The 18,644-nt window shown below is 38.6% G+C and overlaps 1 protein-coding gene across 1 annotated transcript; it reads left to right on the top strand.

The window, feature by feature from the left end:
- The first annotated feature begins 15,282 nt into the window (after window positions 1-15,282).
- LOC133530319 (carbonyl reductase [NADPH] 3-like) lies at window positions 15,283-17,582 on the top strand. The gene has a single exon (XM_061868214.1). It carries the CDS (start codon window positions 15,583-15,585, stop codon window positions 16,471-16,473), a length of 891 nt encoding a protein of 296 aa, XP_061724198.1. The 5' UTR covers window positions 15,283-15,582; the 3' UTR covers window positions 16,474-17,582.
- Window positions 17,583-18,644: the final 1,062 nt, after the last annotated feature.

Below are 18,644 nucleotides of genomic sequence, written 5' to 3'. Positions count from 1 at the left end.
GGAACCCTTCGTGCGCGAGTCCGACTCACCTTTGGTTGGTTTTTAAGTTTTATAACATTTGTATGCCAAGAGGCAAAACATAGAGCTCTATAATTAACTATTATTACATAAAACCTGAACTGTATCACCTGCTGTCTACAAATAAATTGTTTTTTGCGAAATTCAACCGCAATGATAACAAAATATTTTTATTCCGCCATCTTTTTTACATGAAAATGTAAGTTGGAATTAGCCTCTTAGTTTCTTACGTAATAACTTTTTCAATTTTAGAATATATTACGTGTAATTAGTCCTAAGAGATAAACTTACATAATCCATCATGCATCAAAAATGTAAAGGGTTTTATGAGTGGGATTTGCAATTTTAATACTCGTATGGAATCTCCGGTATTACACACGGTGTTTTCATTCTTGTAAAGGATGTGCACATTTAAAATTAAGGGTTACAACAGCTGTCAGCGCATGTTCATTGTAAATTGGGTCATTAAATTTGGCTTCAAAATATCGATAAGTGTTGTGTTCCTGTCGGTGAGTAAGGTTGCCAGAGCTCAACGAAGGTGCGGAGTCTTAGGGTCGGCAACGCGCATGTAACTCTTCTGGAGTTGCAGGCGTCCATAGGCTACGGAGACTGCTTACCATCGGGCGGGCCGTATGATTGTTTGCCACCGACGTAGTATAAAAAAAACTAATATTAACACCTAGGCGCGTAGCCAACGTTACAATAGTTAACGCTCCGTAGCGTAGCGTAGCCATCTCTCTCTATCACTCCTCCATATTGGTGCGACTGTGGCAGTTGCGTTTCGTTCGCCACGGAGCGTGAACGATAGGCACGTTGGCTTCGCGGGTTGAGTCGCGTAAAAGTACATTACTATAGAGGCTGGGAAACGAAGGATTGCAGGCTAGGTAGATATAGACAACCGAGCGTAGCGAGGACGATAGGGATACGAAGCCGGCAGCCCCGTTTCTCGCCGAGATTTGTATAGTGCTTTTCTCAAACTTGCAATAAAAAAACTTAGTTATCGACATGCTCGCAAAATGGCACAAGAATCGATTAAAATAAGTTTTTTCTCAAAAATTTCATTTTAGATATGTACAAGCTTTTATCGCGGACTGTAATTTTCTTGCGAAACAATTATAACAAACCCAGACACAATTAGATTGCGTTATTTTATCACAGATTTCCTTTGACCACCTCCTGTGTCCATCATCAGATCAGCTCGTTGGTACTATAAATAATATTACATTGTCACCTAATTTATATAATTATGTATGTATGTCTCGGCGGACTTTCTCTGATCAAATCGGGGAAATCCTGAAGAAAGGCCAGGTCAAGAGCACCCTAAACCGACGAGCGTGTATGAGGAATGTCATGAAAGTGAAGGAAGCGAAAGAGGCATGTCAGGATCGTAGCAAGTGGAAAGCTGTGGTCTCTGCCTACCCCTTCGGGAAATAGGCGTGATTATATGTATGTATGTATGTAAAGTTTCAGCTCAATCCAATAAAGGGAAGTATGTCTAATTTAGCTTGCAAGATTTGACCCGAATATGTATACCCCGGGGTATTACTTGTATACATACAAACATTGCAATCTGTATTACCAACTAAATTAGCTTGAACCGTAGATGGGTTAACAATTTCAGTCCGTGACCGTACAAGAGAGCACTGCAGTCGGATTGCCGGACAGCCGAACACATGAAAGCATTATTTACCAAGATGAAACGGAGAAAACAACTACAAAGAAAAATAAAAATCTTAGATCCCATGTTAACGTTTTTGAATACATTTTCCTTATCCACGAAGGATAAGAAATAACGCTCGCACTGTTAGCTCCTGCTGCGCTTCCTCGCCATTAACTCTCACAAAACAAGTCGAGAAAATGCTTCTTATGTGTTTTATATTTTTTGTAGAATGGACATCTAGGACCGTTAGTTATTTAATGAAACACTTACAGATTACATAGCTTCTATCCCCACCTTTATTAGGTGTTCAGCATACCAGTTTTATGGCAAAATATCATTCTATCATCCCAATTGGAAATCAGGAAGCTGATTGAAATCAGATGAGGTTGAAAATAAATAAAAACTTGTAAGATTAGGTACGCGACGGCTTATTAATTAATGAATTAATTACATGGAGAGCCAACAGCTATGCATAACATAATGGTAGTATGCATAAGTAACAAAAAGCCAATTACAGGTCCTCACTGGTAGTGACAAAATAACATATGTTCATACTTACATCGTAATACCTAATGGTCACAATGCATTACAATAAAATAAACTTAATCACTATGACAAACATGCTAGGGCACACTCACTCAAAGAAGTTATATTTTGGAGTTGGACTACGTCTTATAGTTGAAATTTTTCTATTGAAAACAGAATCCACATTTTTCGTTATCTTGTTTAGATTTTTATTTGCGCGTATAAGAAAACTGTTCTGCCTATAGTTACGTGTCGTAATTTGTCAATATTCCTCATTAAGTACTTAAGCGATGGTTTCTAACGTTTGATATTCAATTACTGGGTACGGAACAGAACGCATTGATGTGGAAAACAACACAGAGCAGCGGTGCTGATGAGTGCCCCCGCAGCGCTGATCGGGAGCGCTGATGCAAAATCACTGTGCCGTGCGAGCAACCATCTACGTTGCACTCTGTGTAAGCACATTGTTTAGTGGTACCGAAAATATTTTGGCTATTAGCCACTTTAAGTGGATTCATTTCTGAGATTTTTGTATTTTGGCCTATGCGCAAGATTTATATATTTAAAATTTGAATCAGGCAACAAGGCCTGTATTACAAATACCTTAAAGACTAACATACATATACATTTTATAAAATTACATGTGAACACTCTTTAGGCGACAAAACGGCGTGGCTCTGTTGAATCGGCTGCTCTTGTGTCGGATTCGGCAGATTGCCCCGGACCCTCCGAAACATGACACCCTTCGGCAAGAAATCGGCGTATTCGAAGGTCTCCTGCAGCGGTCGCAGCACGCGCACCACAAAAGAGTTGAAGTGCACGTAGTGGCGCGATCGAAGCTGGAACACCCTCAGCGTGTAGCCGGTCTTCTGGTGTACATATTCCACCACTTCAGCAGCCGTGGCGGTGTAATGCAAGCGCGATACGTACAGCGCCTTACTCGAACGAGTGTGAACTTCTCATCCACACTGGCAACAGGGAGCTTCCCCTTGGGAGCCGCTCGCTCTTCAGTACCCTTTCCAGGTTCATTAAAACGGGTCGATGCGACTTTTGGACCGTTGACGACATCCGCGTAAACACGATGCTTGGACGCTAGGCAATTTATTTGGTTGACTCTTTGAAAAACATCACAGACCAACTCCACGTAGTAAAATGCGCCTACATTTTGTGTTTAATTAATAATCTAATACTCGTACTATTTTATTTATGATGTTGACAAGAACGAGACGACAGTACGGCGGTGCGGTTTGCTCTGTATCTTCGGAGCTTAGTGTGTCATATGTACCTTGCGACCCGCATCGCATCTCCGTCCGAAAGCGCGGATCGTCGTGCGGTCGCATCTTCGCAACGAGAGGAGGGGCCTATTTTGTTTTACCATGCGGTTTTTAAATAAAAAAAAAAAAAAAAAAAAACAAGATTCTACAATACAAAGTTAAAAACCACAGCAGTGCACGCCGCTCCAAAGTGCAAAGCAGTATGATAACTGCCTTTAGTATAATTCGTAAATGACTGCGGTTATTGGTCATCGAATAAACGATAGCCGACCTCGGCGTGGCATTTGGCGGCCACAAATAGTCCTAATGGCTCTAACTAATGCACTTATCGCTTAATCCGCACGCGCTCTGATTGGTCGTTTGCACTTGCATGATTTCATTTGATCGTGGCAGGCTTGATAGCAGATAAATGCTTAAATCAATAAACAAGTTCAGCACTGATTATCAACAGTTCATGTTCATTTATTACAGATTGTCTCCCTCGCCAGACAAAGAATGAAGGACTTTGGAGCAGGCTACCTACCAAAGGAATTCAAGGTGCTACTCCATCATCATATGGAGATGGTTGGAGAAGCTTTTGAGTAGTTGACGGATCTTTCCTAATTACACAAAAGATCCCTATGGGTCGAAGTGTATCCGCAAGGGCCATCGAAAACCATAAGATAAGATACTACAGATTGTCTACGACCACATTCCAACTTGTATGCAACAGACCAAAAGCAACAAGTTGGGTAGTAACGTAACTACATACTTAAACATTGTTTAACGTTGTATTGCACCCCAACTCAATGCTTTTAGTTTTCACGGACTCATTTTCTGGTAAAATGTTGCTGTCATTGGAGAATTAAAAAATATGTCAAATTCAACAATATCATTAATGATTTTCGTCATAACTCATTGTTGACCTATGACGAAAATCTTTCATGTGCACTGAGCCTCAGACTTAACGCTTATACACATAAAAAAATAATCATTTATTCAGGATAAATAAATGAAATTAAACTTTAGTGAGATATATTCTAAAATATTTAAATATCACGGTTACACTCACTTAACTTTTTTCGTCGCTATTGGCGACATGTTTCGCACCTATCAGGGACCCTTCCTCAGGCTTGAGTGCTCGCGTCGGCTTTGAAAAAATAGCGACTAAAAAATTTAAGTGAGTATAACCGTGATATTTAAATATTTTAGGTGAAATAAACCCAATTTTACAACATTTTTTCTTCTGCTAACTACAGGACAGTTTTTTGGCAGAGGGACTAAAATCGGCACCCCCACACTTTAAATAATTACATGGTACATTTATTGTTGACGCTTGCAGCGAGTCCTGTGTCAGTCGTGTTGTGTTCCTGCCGGTGAGTAAGGTTGCCAGAGCTCAACGAGGGGGGGTGGGGTTAGGGTCGGCGACGCGCATGTAACTCCTCTGGAGTTGCAGGCGTACATTGGCTACGGAGACTGCTTACCATCAGGCAGGTCGTATGCTTCTTTGCCACCCGACGTAGTATTAAAAAAAAACATAAATAGTAAGTAGTCTGTGGTCGTACCTACAGCGTACTGCTATCGGTCTATTGTACAGATTATCTTCTGTACTGACTAATAAGCAGTGGATTTCTCACTCACTCGCCTGTCGTGAGCAGAAAGCGTATAGCTTAGTTGGCCTCAATATGGAACCGAAGATAGCAGTGTGCGTTAACCTCAACAGGGCCTTTCATTACCAGGCCCACCGTAGATCATCGCGCGGGCGCGGCGGGAGATCCTGCGGCATATTGTACATAAATATTAATTGTCGGAATGAATCACTTACCAAGTTTGTAGTAGAGCTGATTTATTATCCTGCATTTCGATTTGAATTAAATGGATGCTTGAGTGTTTCACCTAAATTACCGTCTAGTTGTGAACGAGTATTGTTACACAGCTCGCATATCTTGTTACATGTGCTTATTCCATTGTGTTCGGACGTACCGTTGACAAGTGTTATTTTGCAGTTCAAGCATAGTTTAAGTTATGGAAGGTAGAGGCAAGGAACAGAATCTCCTTAGGCAGAACTGTTGCAAAAGTGCCCAGCTGTCAGCTACAAATTATAGTTCCAAATCTCTCCAGAACAGCGCTAGAGTAGCTAAGAACCTAGGTGTTATTGACGGAGTGAAGTGCGCTGTCTATGATTAGATTTTTTTCTCAAGTATTCTAGGTATTGTAGCGTTACCTATTTATGGTTTTTTGTTGGACACTTTTTGGTATATGGAGATTATGCTCCTTTATATTTCTGTGGTACTAGCCTATTGACGACTTGCCACGTCACTACACGCGGTTACAATACGGTTATAATACGCGCAGATGAAATGCGTCTGATAGAAAAACTCAATGCGGGAAATACTTGCTACGCACTACGACGTAGCGCTACGTACTAACACGTTCAGTGCCTGCGCGACCTTACGCTACGAGCGTAGCCAATAAGAGCCATCCTACACTAGCGTCTCCCGAGCGTCGGCGTCTAGTCAACTCTATGGCTGCTGCTCGACGCAATGTTGGCGCAACTGCGCAGCGACGCTATTGTCGATGACGCTACTCAGACTCAGAAGACGCTAGTGTGGGGTGGCTCTAATACAGAATAAACCGTATGTAGCGTAAAGCGCCTATGGAAAAAGAACCCACAGAAAATCGCTGGCATGCTGGCAGTGAATGTATTAACCACACGACTCAGGGCGCTTATGCAACTTAGATCGGCCGTATGTCATATTTCGCCATCATCATTATCACAAGCCAATATGTTTCACTGCTCTCTACAGATTCATCTTCATAAATCATAAATCTTTATTTGCAATAGATATAGTACTAACACATCTTAGGCTAATATATACAGGTCCATATATCTAGACTTAAAATAAGTCTTGCAAATTTTACATTTTTAGCTTACTTGCTGATAACCTATTAAATACTTACATTAGCAAAATATTCAGTCGTACTATAAAAACATTTGTTAACCAGCCAAGTAAAAAGTTTGTGCCTTAATTTTTTGAGGGGTAGTTCCCTTAATTGCTCTGGCAAATGTTTGAATATCTTAATACACATGGCATAACAATTTCTACCCCTCATTGCAGTGTGCATTTTTGGAAGCACAAATCTATCTGGATATCGCGTATAAATTTTTGTTATATCTCTTTTTTTTTAACATTTCATTGTGCATCTTAACACATTAGGTATACCATAGCGTTTTAGATATCCCACGTTAGTACAATAGGGCTGGGTTTTCTGGTGTCTAGTACACTTACCTTTATTAGGTACATACATGAAACTCTTGGCAAAAGGCGACCTTGTTTTCATTTCCATTTATGCGTTAGTAGGTAAGGTAAAGGTGAGTGTGGAGAAGACCGGCATAAAATGTATTGCAAAGAAGGCCATGAAATCTCGTATTTGTATACAAAAGTCGCTCAGATAAAGTCAGAAAGCAAGAGCTTCACTCTTCTGTAAGTGGAACTTGTAGACGGTATTCTCCTATATACGGTCTTCTCCACATTGACCTTAATTATGGATAGACAAGTAAGTAAGGGCATCGGCAAATACAATAGACAATCATGATAGCTAAACTTGATTGTATCAAGTATTCACACCCAAATAGGTGCTCAGCTGATCCAGTAAATAACAGTGTGAAAGTTAATCGCCTAATAACGCCAAAGCCAAATAAATGAAAGGCCAATAAAGTGAGATTAGGCACGCAAACAAGGTTTGTATCAGTATCCTTATGTCATCGCAATAACGGCTATAATGGCTTAAGCATGCTCCGATAATTGTGTTAGTAACATCTGGCTGTGATGTCAGAGGTGGTATCGTTGGGAAACAGTTTTGTGGAATTATACAAGATCGTGGAAAATCTAGGCCATTTATTGGCACCACCACATAGCCATCTTGAGAGCTATTCAAATAATAATTTTGAAGCTAATAAAATATTTAAACTCACATATTTTTAGTGACTCGCGCGACATGTTTCGGAGAGAGTAGGTCTCTATTTTCAAGCACGAAATGAGTTACGTGGCTTTGGAAAATTAGGGTTGAACTTATAATTTATCATGCGAGAAAATGGTAAATAAGTACACAAATAGTCGAATGTTACTAACTATTGATATTTTTGTTTGATGGGAAGTACATTTGCATTAGCACACCAGTATTCTCCAATCGTCCGCTCCCGGACACTCGACAACAATTTTTTATTTTTTGCAGCTGACTGCGACTTGTTTGCTGACAAAAATCATAATTTTTTTAAAGATTTTTTACGTTATTGTGAATCAGCTTTTTAATTATTGTCATATTTATCATATAATTTTATTACCTAGCTTATAGCTCTATTACTACTTAATTTTACAGCGCATTGGCGCCCCTTAGCTCTAATGCTGTAAACTTGTATTTCAATATAGTATTTTATGCAACAGTTGTATAAGAAGGGTCAAAAAAGGCGAGTGGCGTGAGTTACAATGTGAGCCGGAGCCGAAGGCGTAGGCGAACATTGTAAAGGAATACGCCACGAGAATTTTTTGACCTACTTATACAACGTTGCATACAATATTTTTCCTACGAGTCAACAAAAATAAATCTTAATTTAGGTAAACAAATTACAGCAAAAGTATATAGCCAAGACGCGCGAGCATACCTTGTTACGCGCCCGGCCCGCCCCGGGCCGCGGCCGGCCGGTCGCCGACACCTCCTCGTAACTCATGAGGCCCTGGTACTTGCTACATGCTAAATTAATTTTTTGGACAGTTTTTTCTCAATTTTGGCCACCGTAGCCTACGGAGACTAACAAGCAACGCTAAGCGGTCTTCGTAGTCTATGGGTGTTGCTATATTACGGGTGTCACATGCGTGTTTCTGACTTATGAAGTAATTATTTTTACTATGCAACCAAATGAATATTTTGTAAGTTGGCAGCAATGCACTTAGTTTAAAACTGTATTCGTTTTGGTTTTGTTAGGTTGGTAGCCATTAATCGCAGTAACGTTATAGCGTATAAAAGTACAAGAGCTTTTATGAGGAATAGACAATATAGACTTTTCTTGAAACCTTTTATGTATGTTCTTATATTCGTGTTAATGAATGCATAAATGACAGATAACAGTAGAGGAGTAGGAAAAATAAATAAATAAATATTAGGTACTGGTTTACATAACATACAGATGGCTTTGCGCGTATGCGCCAGCTCCAACAGCCTCCTACGCGTGGTGGCCAGCAGGCTGGATTGTCCGTCCCGGCAACACTGGATGAAATTACATGTCCGGTGACAGCGGGCAATCTAGACTGCGCATTTTAATATTGGAAATTATTTGTAGTGTTTGTTTTTCGCCTTAAGGTGGTTCGATTTCCATACAAAAAACGATTGCGTTTTATGAAGTCATTACACACTATTACTACATAAATATGTGCGCATCTATCTACTTTCGACTATTAGTTTGCGCTAAATTGATAGAAAATCTATGTTTCATACAGAAATCACGCAAAAAACGTTATATTTTTCCATCAAAGTATCACCAAAATATCTCCAAGTTTAAAATTTAAAAATTCCTGGCAATATCAAAGCAGCACCCTCTAGAGGGTTAAACCTGAACCAAAAATTATGTAATTTCTTGACAGGTTAGGCATCGAAGGAACATACATATTCGGCATTCAGCCACGATTAAAAATTATGTAAAAATTTAAACGGCAGTAAAATAAATAAATTTATTAATTAAATGATTTTATTTATTATTTATGTTGAGTATAACTTATTTATAAATATACTAAAAACTAAACTAAAAAACTTAAAATCTAGATCTAAAAATAAATAAAAATAGACTTAAATTAATTAAATTAAATTGTTTAAATAATTTTAAACATAATCAAAAATATGAAATTATAAACGTCAGTATTTTAAAAGTAAAACTCATTTATGCTACTTGTGTGAATAAGTGACATAATAAAAATATTATTATTATTGTGTTATAGCTTTTTTTCACAATCCATAACTCCCGCGGGAACAATATAGGCTTTGTCCTTCAATACACCTGCATGAAATAAGATCTTTTTTGAGCAAGTGCGATGAAAAATAATTGAAAGAAAAGCTGTTCAGTAATAAAAACCTTTTATAAGCTCTTCTTAACTTTGCGTTATTTGTTATGGCAGAATAAGAAACACTACTCTTGCGTGTAGTCTGAAATAAGCCATGTCTCATAACGGAGTCTGCATGCTCGTTAGACTAGAGCTTTTCTGAGACGCAGATCTTAATGGCATGCCTAAGACGCGGTCTAATGAATCCTCCATGTAAATGTCAATAGAATATGTATCTTATAATACGGACGTAAGGTGTAATTTCGTGTGGGAGCGCCTGTAGTTGTTACCGGGCACAATAGGTGTCACTATGCCCGACGAAATATTAATAAAAGTGGTCAAGGGTAAGGTTGAAGGAAGAAGTGTATTAATTTTATTTTTGGCGTCTATTAATAATGGTCTAAATATAGTTAGGTATTCGTTAGCATGTTTAAACAGACTACTCAAATTTTCCCTAAACGTTGTTTTATAAAATATCGATAGAAATGCAATTGTTCATGCGCATCCATCACATATAGGTATTTAATGAGTTTCAAGGGAGATGGAGTTATTTATGACTATAATTGGCATTCAATCGCTATTTATTTGTAGATGCAATTCAAAATCATTCTTATCGGAAACTGACAACGTGGTACAATAAGCAAAAAAAATAACAGAACAGACTACGCAGTAAAAGTATCCATTTAGACCGCGAGCCGGGAACAATTTCCATGACCAATCGCCTCCCGGCTGAAAACTCGTGTAGTGGTTAACGGCTAGGTATGATGAAGCCTCGTAGACGTCAGCTGCCGCTCCGTTGGTGGGTTGAGGAATGGCAGCCACCGAAATACGTAAAACAAAAAAAAAATGTCATCGCCTCCCGTTTGATACTTTATCAAATAATAATTCAGACTTCAGATGCTGTTGTTAATTTAAAAAAATCGTCAACCGGTTATATCGCGCTGTTAAGAACATCAGCTGGTCGCATGAACATGTAAAAAATAAGCACTATACCTTTTATGATAGCAATAACAAATCATGAAACTTTGCATGTAGAATTTCATCAGCCGTAAACGCCTGAAAACCCATCAACGGATGCTCAATGAGGTTGCGGAGTGTTAGGGTCGGCAACGCGCATGTAACTCCTCTGGAGTTGCAGGCGTACATACGCTACGGAGACTGCTTACCATCAGGCGGGCCGTATGCTTGTTTGCCACCGAAGTAGTATAAAAAAAACAATTTGAATTATAAAAATACTTTTGAACACGAACTGTATAAAGTTCGTGTCATCCACAATGACGCGCAGATTTGTCAAATCTAACCTTTAATAACAAGTAATTACGAGTCAAGGCACGTCATCATGAATGACACGATCTCTAGTAATGTATTTGGAAGGGAATTTTGGGGTGGTGATACTTTTGGCGTGTTATTTCATCCGATACCATTGATGTTGAAAATACCTTTTGTTTCAAGCGTCACGTATAGTCTGTATCTTTAGGTATTTAAAAAAAGGTAAACAAACAATTTGTACATTTTCGGGTAGTTTTAATATTTATTGGTTAACCAACCAAATACAAAACCGCCTGGATCTGTCACTGAACGACCTGACTTTAAACCTACATTATTTGATCATGTAATGTTTTCATCTACCCTTAGCTGCCTTAAGGAGCCATTTGAGGGTAGATTTTGTTTACCTTTTTTTAAATACCTAAAGATACAGACCATAGGTATAGTCGTTCGATTTGAAGCTGGCTCCGAGCGGCTAATCCTTTGTCTATTGTTAAGTAAAACCGCACGTGCCACTACCTGCAAAATAATTCTAATTGGCACCTGAGGCGGGCTAGTCCAACGCTCATAAAACCAGTGTAGGGGCGCTCTCCGATAACAAGCCTTTGTTACGCATCTCGAGGACACATTTTAGACTGGTTCTGTAGCGTTCAACTCGCCGGCACTAAGTAACCGTAGAGGGACCACACAAGAAATCGCAAATTATGTTTCCATGTGTAAAGTGACCGGACCATTTTTATGCAGGAAGTGGCACGTGCGGTTTTACTTAACAATAGACAATGGATAAGCCGCTTGGGGCCAGCTACAAATCTAACGACTATATAAATGTATGTGTCCGCTACGACCGTTCCGTCAAATAATACAATTTTATTTAGGTATGGCTTCGGTAATTAAATTTCAACAGCTAAAATTACCAGATATTATACCGGCATGAAGTGGGATAGATTAGTTAGCACAACTCGAATCCAAGCAAGACGGGACAACTTGCAAACCAGTTTGCGAGAGACCAATTATTCGCCATTGTTCTTCCTCTACGCAATTAGTCGAGAACGAGATGGGAATCGAGAGCAGAGGGGCTACTGCGAACACCGAATTTAGCAAATTGTCGGCATCTTTCTCTTTTACGCAAAATAAGACGAAATAAGAATGGCAGATAAAGATGCCCGCCATTTGCCAATTTCGTTGTTCGCGGTAGGCCCTCAGATTCGCGGCGTGCAGCGAATAGAGATTTAACTCGGCTGAGGCTTAAGTCTTTCGCGAGTAATTAAAAGTAAATAATTAATGAATTTTATTACTCGCTGACAAAGAGGACATTCACGAGCACGCCCTACAGCTTAATATCTTTTTTTTTAATGATAAATGTCGTTAAATCGTCTTAATTAGTGTATTAATAATTTTGTTATGAGCGAAGATCTCACTTTCAGTTTGAGAAATATGCTTTCGTATTTCTTCAGGTCGCATTTCTCAACCGATTCTATAGTAAGCAAGTACGATAGTTAAGGTACTTGGGCCAAAGAAGGCCCATCGTTATTTTTATTATTTATTTTAATTTTTTTTAAATACTATGTCAGTGGCAAACAAGCATACGGCCCGTCTGATGGTAAGCAAGACTGCTTAGTAGCCTATGGACGCCTGCAACCCCAGAGGTGTGCCGGCGGCCGGCGGGCCCCGGCGGCGGGCGGGGCGCCGGCTCCCGCCAGGTTGTAAAATCTACTCGACCAATTTAAGAAGGCTCCGTTTCCATACTTATTATTAGCAATCAGTGACCTTCTTAACTCAGTCGGATAATTTAATGAATAAGTACGAGTGTTATAATATACTGAAAAAGCACGCGTATTTAATATCTAGGATTATGAGCCAAAAATCGGGGGAATAAAAAGGCCGTTTTGAGCAAGTATTTCTTTTTTTTTATGCTTATCGCGAGGTATGCAGTTCACAGAGCCACTAGTTCAACTTTATAATCTAACCTTTAAATTCACATTTCTCTAGTACGTCAGTGCAAGTTTAAATTGGCGTTGAAGGAGTCGTATCCAATCTGCAGGCATGTTTGCTCGAGCGATCCACGGATTGTCGGGCTATTACCCGTGAGATAACCTCGTCTCATCTAGTACCAGTAAGCCAAATGGGACGTTGTTGTTACCTACTATATATAATATAATCTATTTTATCTACGAACATATCATAAATTTTCTATGTTGCGTACAAAAACCGAAAAATACGGACAGCATTGAAAGTATTTTATTGACATAGACGACATAGACATCGATTTTTTTTATTTAACACCCCATTTAAAAATGTTTACAGGCAATGCTAAAAAGGAGCGAACCTCAGCATGTGTTGCAGCAGGCTTACCTACTACAACGTTGGTTTTCAGGCCGACCATTCTTACAATACGAATTTGCTTGCTGCTTGTCGGAAACAATATGGCTAAGACTACTTTAGTCTGTGTAGAAAATAATATAGGTATGCATATATATGTTTATGTTTGTGGATATATTTATAAAATTATACTGTATGAACTATGACATATGTGAAGGTAGGTTTAATGTTTACGCTAAATAAATACTGAACGAAATACTGAACATACATAAAAGGTTTCAAGAAAAGTCTATATTGTCTATTCCTCATAACAGCTCCTGTGCTTTTAATCGCTATAACGTTACTGCGATTAATGGCTACCAACCTAACAAAATCAAAACGAATACAGTTTTAAACTAAGTGCATCGCTGCCAACTTACAAAATATTCATTTGGTTGCATAGTAAAAACAATCACTCCATAAGTCAGAAACACGCATGTGACACCCGTAATATAGCAACACCCATAGACTACGAAGACCGCTTAGCGTTGCTTGTTAGTCTCCGTAGGCTGCGGTGGCCAAAATCGAGAAAAAACTGTCCAAAAATTTAATTTAGCAAGTAGCAAGTACGAGGGCCTCATGAGTTACGAGAAGGTGTCGCTGACCGGCCGGCCGCGGCCCGGGGCGGGCCGGGCGCGTAACAAGGTATGCTCGCGCGTCTTGGCTATTTACTTTTGCTTTGTTTGCCGAAATTAAGATTTATTTTTGTTGACTCGTAGGAAAAGTATTGTATGCAACGTTGTATAAGTAGGTCAAAAATGCTCGTGGCGTATTTCTTTACAATGTTCGCCTACGCCTTCGGCTCCAGCTCACATTGTAACTCACGCCACTCGCCTTTTTTGACCCTTCTTATACAACTGTTGCATAAAATACTAGAACGTATTTCTTATCTTTTGTAAAATGTTATTATTGCCTAATAATAAAACTTCGATAAAGATTTAATAGTAACACTCAATTAGAGTCAAACCAAGATAAGTTGGCAGCGATTTGGATAGCCCAAACGGCGCACGGGTTATTTTAAACGTCAAACTTCTACGAGTATTAAATTATGCCGTTTACTTGGCACTTGCATCATCTGGGTTGTGGTAGGTAGAGGCAAGGAACAGAATCTCCTTAGGTAGAACTGTTGCAAAAGTGTCCAGCTGTCAGCTATAAATATTCGTTCCAAATCTCTCCAGAGTAGCGCTAGAGTGGCTAAGAAAAGAAAAGTGCGCTGTCTATGATTAGATTTTTTTCTTAAATATTCTAGGTTTTGTAGCGCTACCTATTTATGGTTTTTTGTCGGGCACTTTTTGGTATATCCATTTGGTCCATAATCTGGGCTCTCAAAATCACTGCCAAATTAGTTTATTTTAGTTTATTTATCTCTCAATACAATGTTCAAAGTTAATGTAAAAGGATACATAAGCAATTACTTATCGTATAGTGATCGTCGGATTATCTTTGTCTAACTCTATCTAACATCTCTGAAAAACAAAAGAATTTGATTTGACCTCCCTTCTAGTATCTGTTGAAATGACGTTTTATTCGAAATGAAATGTCGATTGCAGACAGTGTGATCAAAATGCTGCAATGGTGGTCGCCGCGGCGCATCGCCGAGCCCGTCTTCGTGTCGCTGGCTTTGTGTCGCTGAGTTTGAAAGGTATTTCATAGAATCTGCGTCACGTCCTGGGTTTCAACATGTACCTTTAAACTGACAACAGCCCTAGCGACATTGCACTAGTTGCTATTCACCCGCCGCACGAATAAAACTGAATTCAGACGCAGAGTATTCCGAGCTAACAGCCCGCCTTTCTATGTTTTAATCAACACTGGCACCAACGTTCTTCTGCACCTCGAATATTCCAATTTGAGCCTTGATGTTCCAGCATTACGGCTTCCACGAATGAAAATGTGTCTGAATGGTTGGAAAATTTTGTCTCGTCCGCACGCTGCGGCTGGATTGGCGAAATTGGTGTTTGAATCGCATTAGAATGTCGCTACCCTTTGTTGTGAGCCTCTATATTTAATTATAGGATCTTTTATAAATAAGCTGAATGGAAATGAATTAATTTGAAATTAAAATTATGGAGATATTTGATCATTGAGTTTATGCCAATGGTCCAAAACTTTTCTTTCCTCTTTTGATTTTAAAGTTCAGTCTTCAAATACCCATTTATATACATAATCTAAATAACTACCTATATACCGTGAGCCGTACATGTGTCGAAAAATACACAAACTTTTTATCGTTGTCACGAGTAGCAACAAAACGAAACTTTACGATCATTTTCGTACTCAAACGTGTTTATTGAGTCATGACGTTCCTTATCTTGGGATGTTTGTGTACATTTGATTCGCGTTAAACCGCATGACATCGGGGACGACGCCAGTTGAGCTACTGAATTGTCGAGAAATATACGAATAAAAGATGATCAATAAGGTAGCATTAGTGACTGGATCAAGCCAAGGAATCGGTTTCGCTATCGCGAAAGAATTCATGAAAAGAGCAATAAAGACAGTATATGTGACGGCAATGACCGAGCAACTAGGCAGTAATGCCATTAGGAAGCTCAAAGTTGAAGGTTTCAAACCTGAATTTCATTTATTAGATGTAACTGATCCAACAAGTGTCAAAAAATGTGCGGATTACGTGCTAGAAAAACATGGACGCTTGGATATCCTGGTCAATAACGCAGGGATTACTGTAAAAGATCTGGAAAAAATCACTTATGATGATTCAGTGCGAGTTCTTAACACAAATTACTACGGTAACATAACCGTCGAGAAACATTTCTTTCCAATCCTAAATCAGAACGCAAGAGTCATAAACATCGCCAGTATCTGTGGACACATTTCTAATCTCCGAAACAAATATTGGATCAGCAAGCTGACAAACAAACATTTGGAGAGAGCTGACATTGACGCATTCGTCAACTGGTTTCTAGATTCTGTAAAAAACGGGACGGTAAAGACTGAGGACTTCTTCCAAACTGAGATGCTCGCTTACAGAATTTCAAAGATAGCGTTATGTGCGTTGACTATTGTGCAGCAGAGAGAGATCGACAGGAACATTTCCATCAACTCTATACACCCTGGGTTCATCAAGACGTCAATTAATCGAGGAATGGGTTTTTATTCAGAAGAACAGGGAGCCAAGGCTCCAGTTTATTTAGCTCTAGACGTGGACCAGTCGGTGAAGGGGCAGTACTTTTGGCCAAATAAGAAAACAGTTTTAGAAGCGATGAACTGGAGCAATCCTGAGCTACCACTTTACTTTGACTATGAAATTTTTAGGAAAATGGATTTGAATAACAAATAATTTCTTAAGGTTTGCTGATAATTTAAATTGCTTACATAATCGTTTTTTATTTACAAGTTTTCCATTGCAAGTTCCACCTAAATAAAAGTAGGTAGGTAAATTAAATAGGTAGCAAATGAAATTACTTCTTAAAAAAGTTTTTGGCAAAAAATCATTTTAGGTATACGCTTTTATCGGTGACTGTACTTTTCTTTCTACTGGCAACTAATACTCATCGAAACAATTCTAACAACCCGAAACACAATGAGTTTGCGTTGTTATTTCACAGAGTTCCATGGGTACCTGCTATTTCAATCATCATCCAAAACCACCGACCCACCGTGTTCGTGTTACCATAATATTGCATTTTCAGATTTACCCACATTTGTATGCAAAATTTCAGACCAATCGCTTCCAAGCGAGCTTCCAAGATTTTAACCACACTAACATACACACATACTAACATGGCAAGTAAAATAAAAGCTTGTAAAAATCAACATTGTTAATAGAGGGTGGTTTATCTCGTCGTATTCTTTCTATTCTTAACACTTCTAATGTTTCGCCGTAGCCATTGTGTGTGTATGTAGCCATGCACAGCCACAAGGTGCCCGTGAGCATTGCGAGAGATTTTAACGGTGCATTCCTCATGGCAACAGAAACAAAAAATGTTATATGACTTTTTGTGAAATTCGATGAAAAATTTTTTTTTTATATTTTCTTTTTTTTTCCCTTTTTTTGAACACTCCTACATAAAACATAATTTTATTGTTAAACACATAACCTAATATTAACTAAAAAGTTTTTTTTTGGGGGTAGCCTCTCGAATACATTTTCTAAATTTTTCAATGTCAATCAATAGGCATGTCCAGACTAGACCTCAAAGTGGCAATACCGCAGTCAAAAAAGTATTTTGTACCGACTTATGGCGAAAGAATGATTTCGAAAAACATTTAATTATCTCTGAAACTAGGCCTAATCCAGAAAATTCTATAAGACAGTTTAGTTTCTAAATATTACCAGGAATGCTTAGTTAAAATGTCTCGCAATGCTCACGGGCACCTTGTATTATACTTTATAACATGTGGCATGTTCTGCATATGCCACGACCTCAGTTACATGACTGTTATTGTAATCTGTACCCCTAGTGTAACTAAATTCGATTTTGAAACTTGACGTACGCGTTTGCGTTTAGTCTCATTTTGTATTGGATTTAGGAAGAGCGCGCCAAGCGGGACGTTTTGGAACCTCAAAATCCTATACAAAATGAGACTTAACGCAAACGCGTTCGTCACGTTATGATGTCGATCAAAGTTACACTAGGGGTACAGAAGGTTTTTTCGTAATTAACGTGGAGCGTTATATAAACGTACGTAATTAAGGCCCGTCGTTGTAGCAATAAGCGAATGCAATCCAGTTATTATCAAACAGAGTCTATTTGCTTTTCGTATTGATTATTTTGAAGTAATTGCACGTGCCACTTGACACTCGCGTCATTTCACTCTGTAAATTCATTATAATATGTTAGCGATAATTCGTAATTAATTAATTATTATTTAAATATTTGTTTCAATGTTTTTTTGGTGGTGTCGTTGTTATATACATATCTGTTGTATAGCACGCTTTTTGACTTTTTGATAGCGCTGTTATAAAATAACCGGCCAAGAGCATGTCGGGCCACGCTCAGTGTAGGGTTCCGTAGTTACTCTTCCGTCACAATAAGCTAAACTGGAGCTTAAAGTATAGTAAATTGTTAACCAAGGGATGAAACGGTACCTTTCACCCGAGTTAAACAAATAGGCAAATTTGCATAATCAGTACCTAATTAAAGTAAGTCTTTTTACTATGAAGGGAAAACTTTTTGCGATAACTCAAAAACAGCTAAACTGATCATGTCCGCTATAGTTTTAATTTAATGTCTTTCTTAAGCTCTACTTCCACGATTTTTTTCATATCTTTTGGACCTATGGTTCAAAAGTTAGAGGGGGGGGACACATTTTTTTTTCTTTCGGAGCGATTATCTCCGAATATATTCACTTTATCAAAAAATGTTTCTTGAAAACCCCTATTAGTTTTGAAAGACCTTTCCAACGATACCCCACACTCTAGGGTTGAAGCGAAAAAAAAATTTTACCCCCACTTTACGTGTAGGGGAGGTACCTTAAAAAAAATTAAATTTTTAGATTTTATTATAC

This window comes from Cydia pomonella, chromosome 22 (assembly GCF_033807575.1).
Source record: "Cydia pomonella isolate Wapato2018A chromosome 22, ilCydPomo1, whole genome shotgun sequence".
NCBI lineage: Eukaryota > Metazoa > Arthropoda > Insecta > Lepidoptera > Tortricidae > Cydia > Cydia pomonella.
Note: the sequence above shows the minus strand (reverse complement) of the source record. Positions and strands in the feature narration are given on the sequence as shown.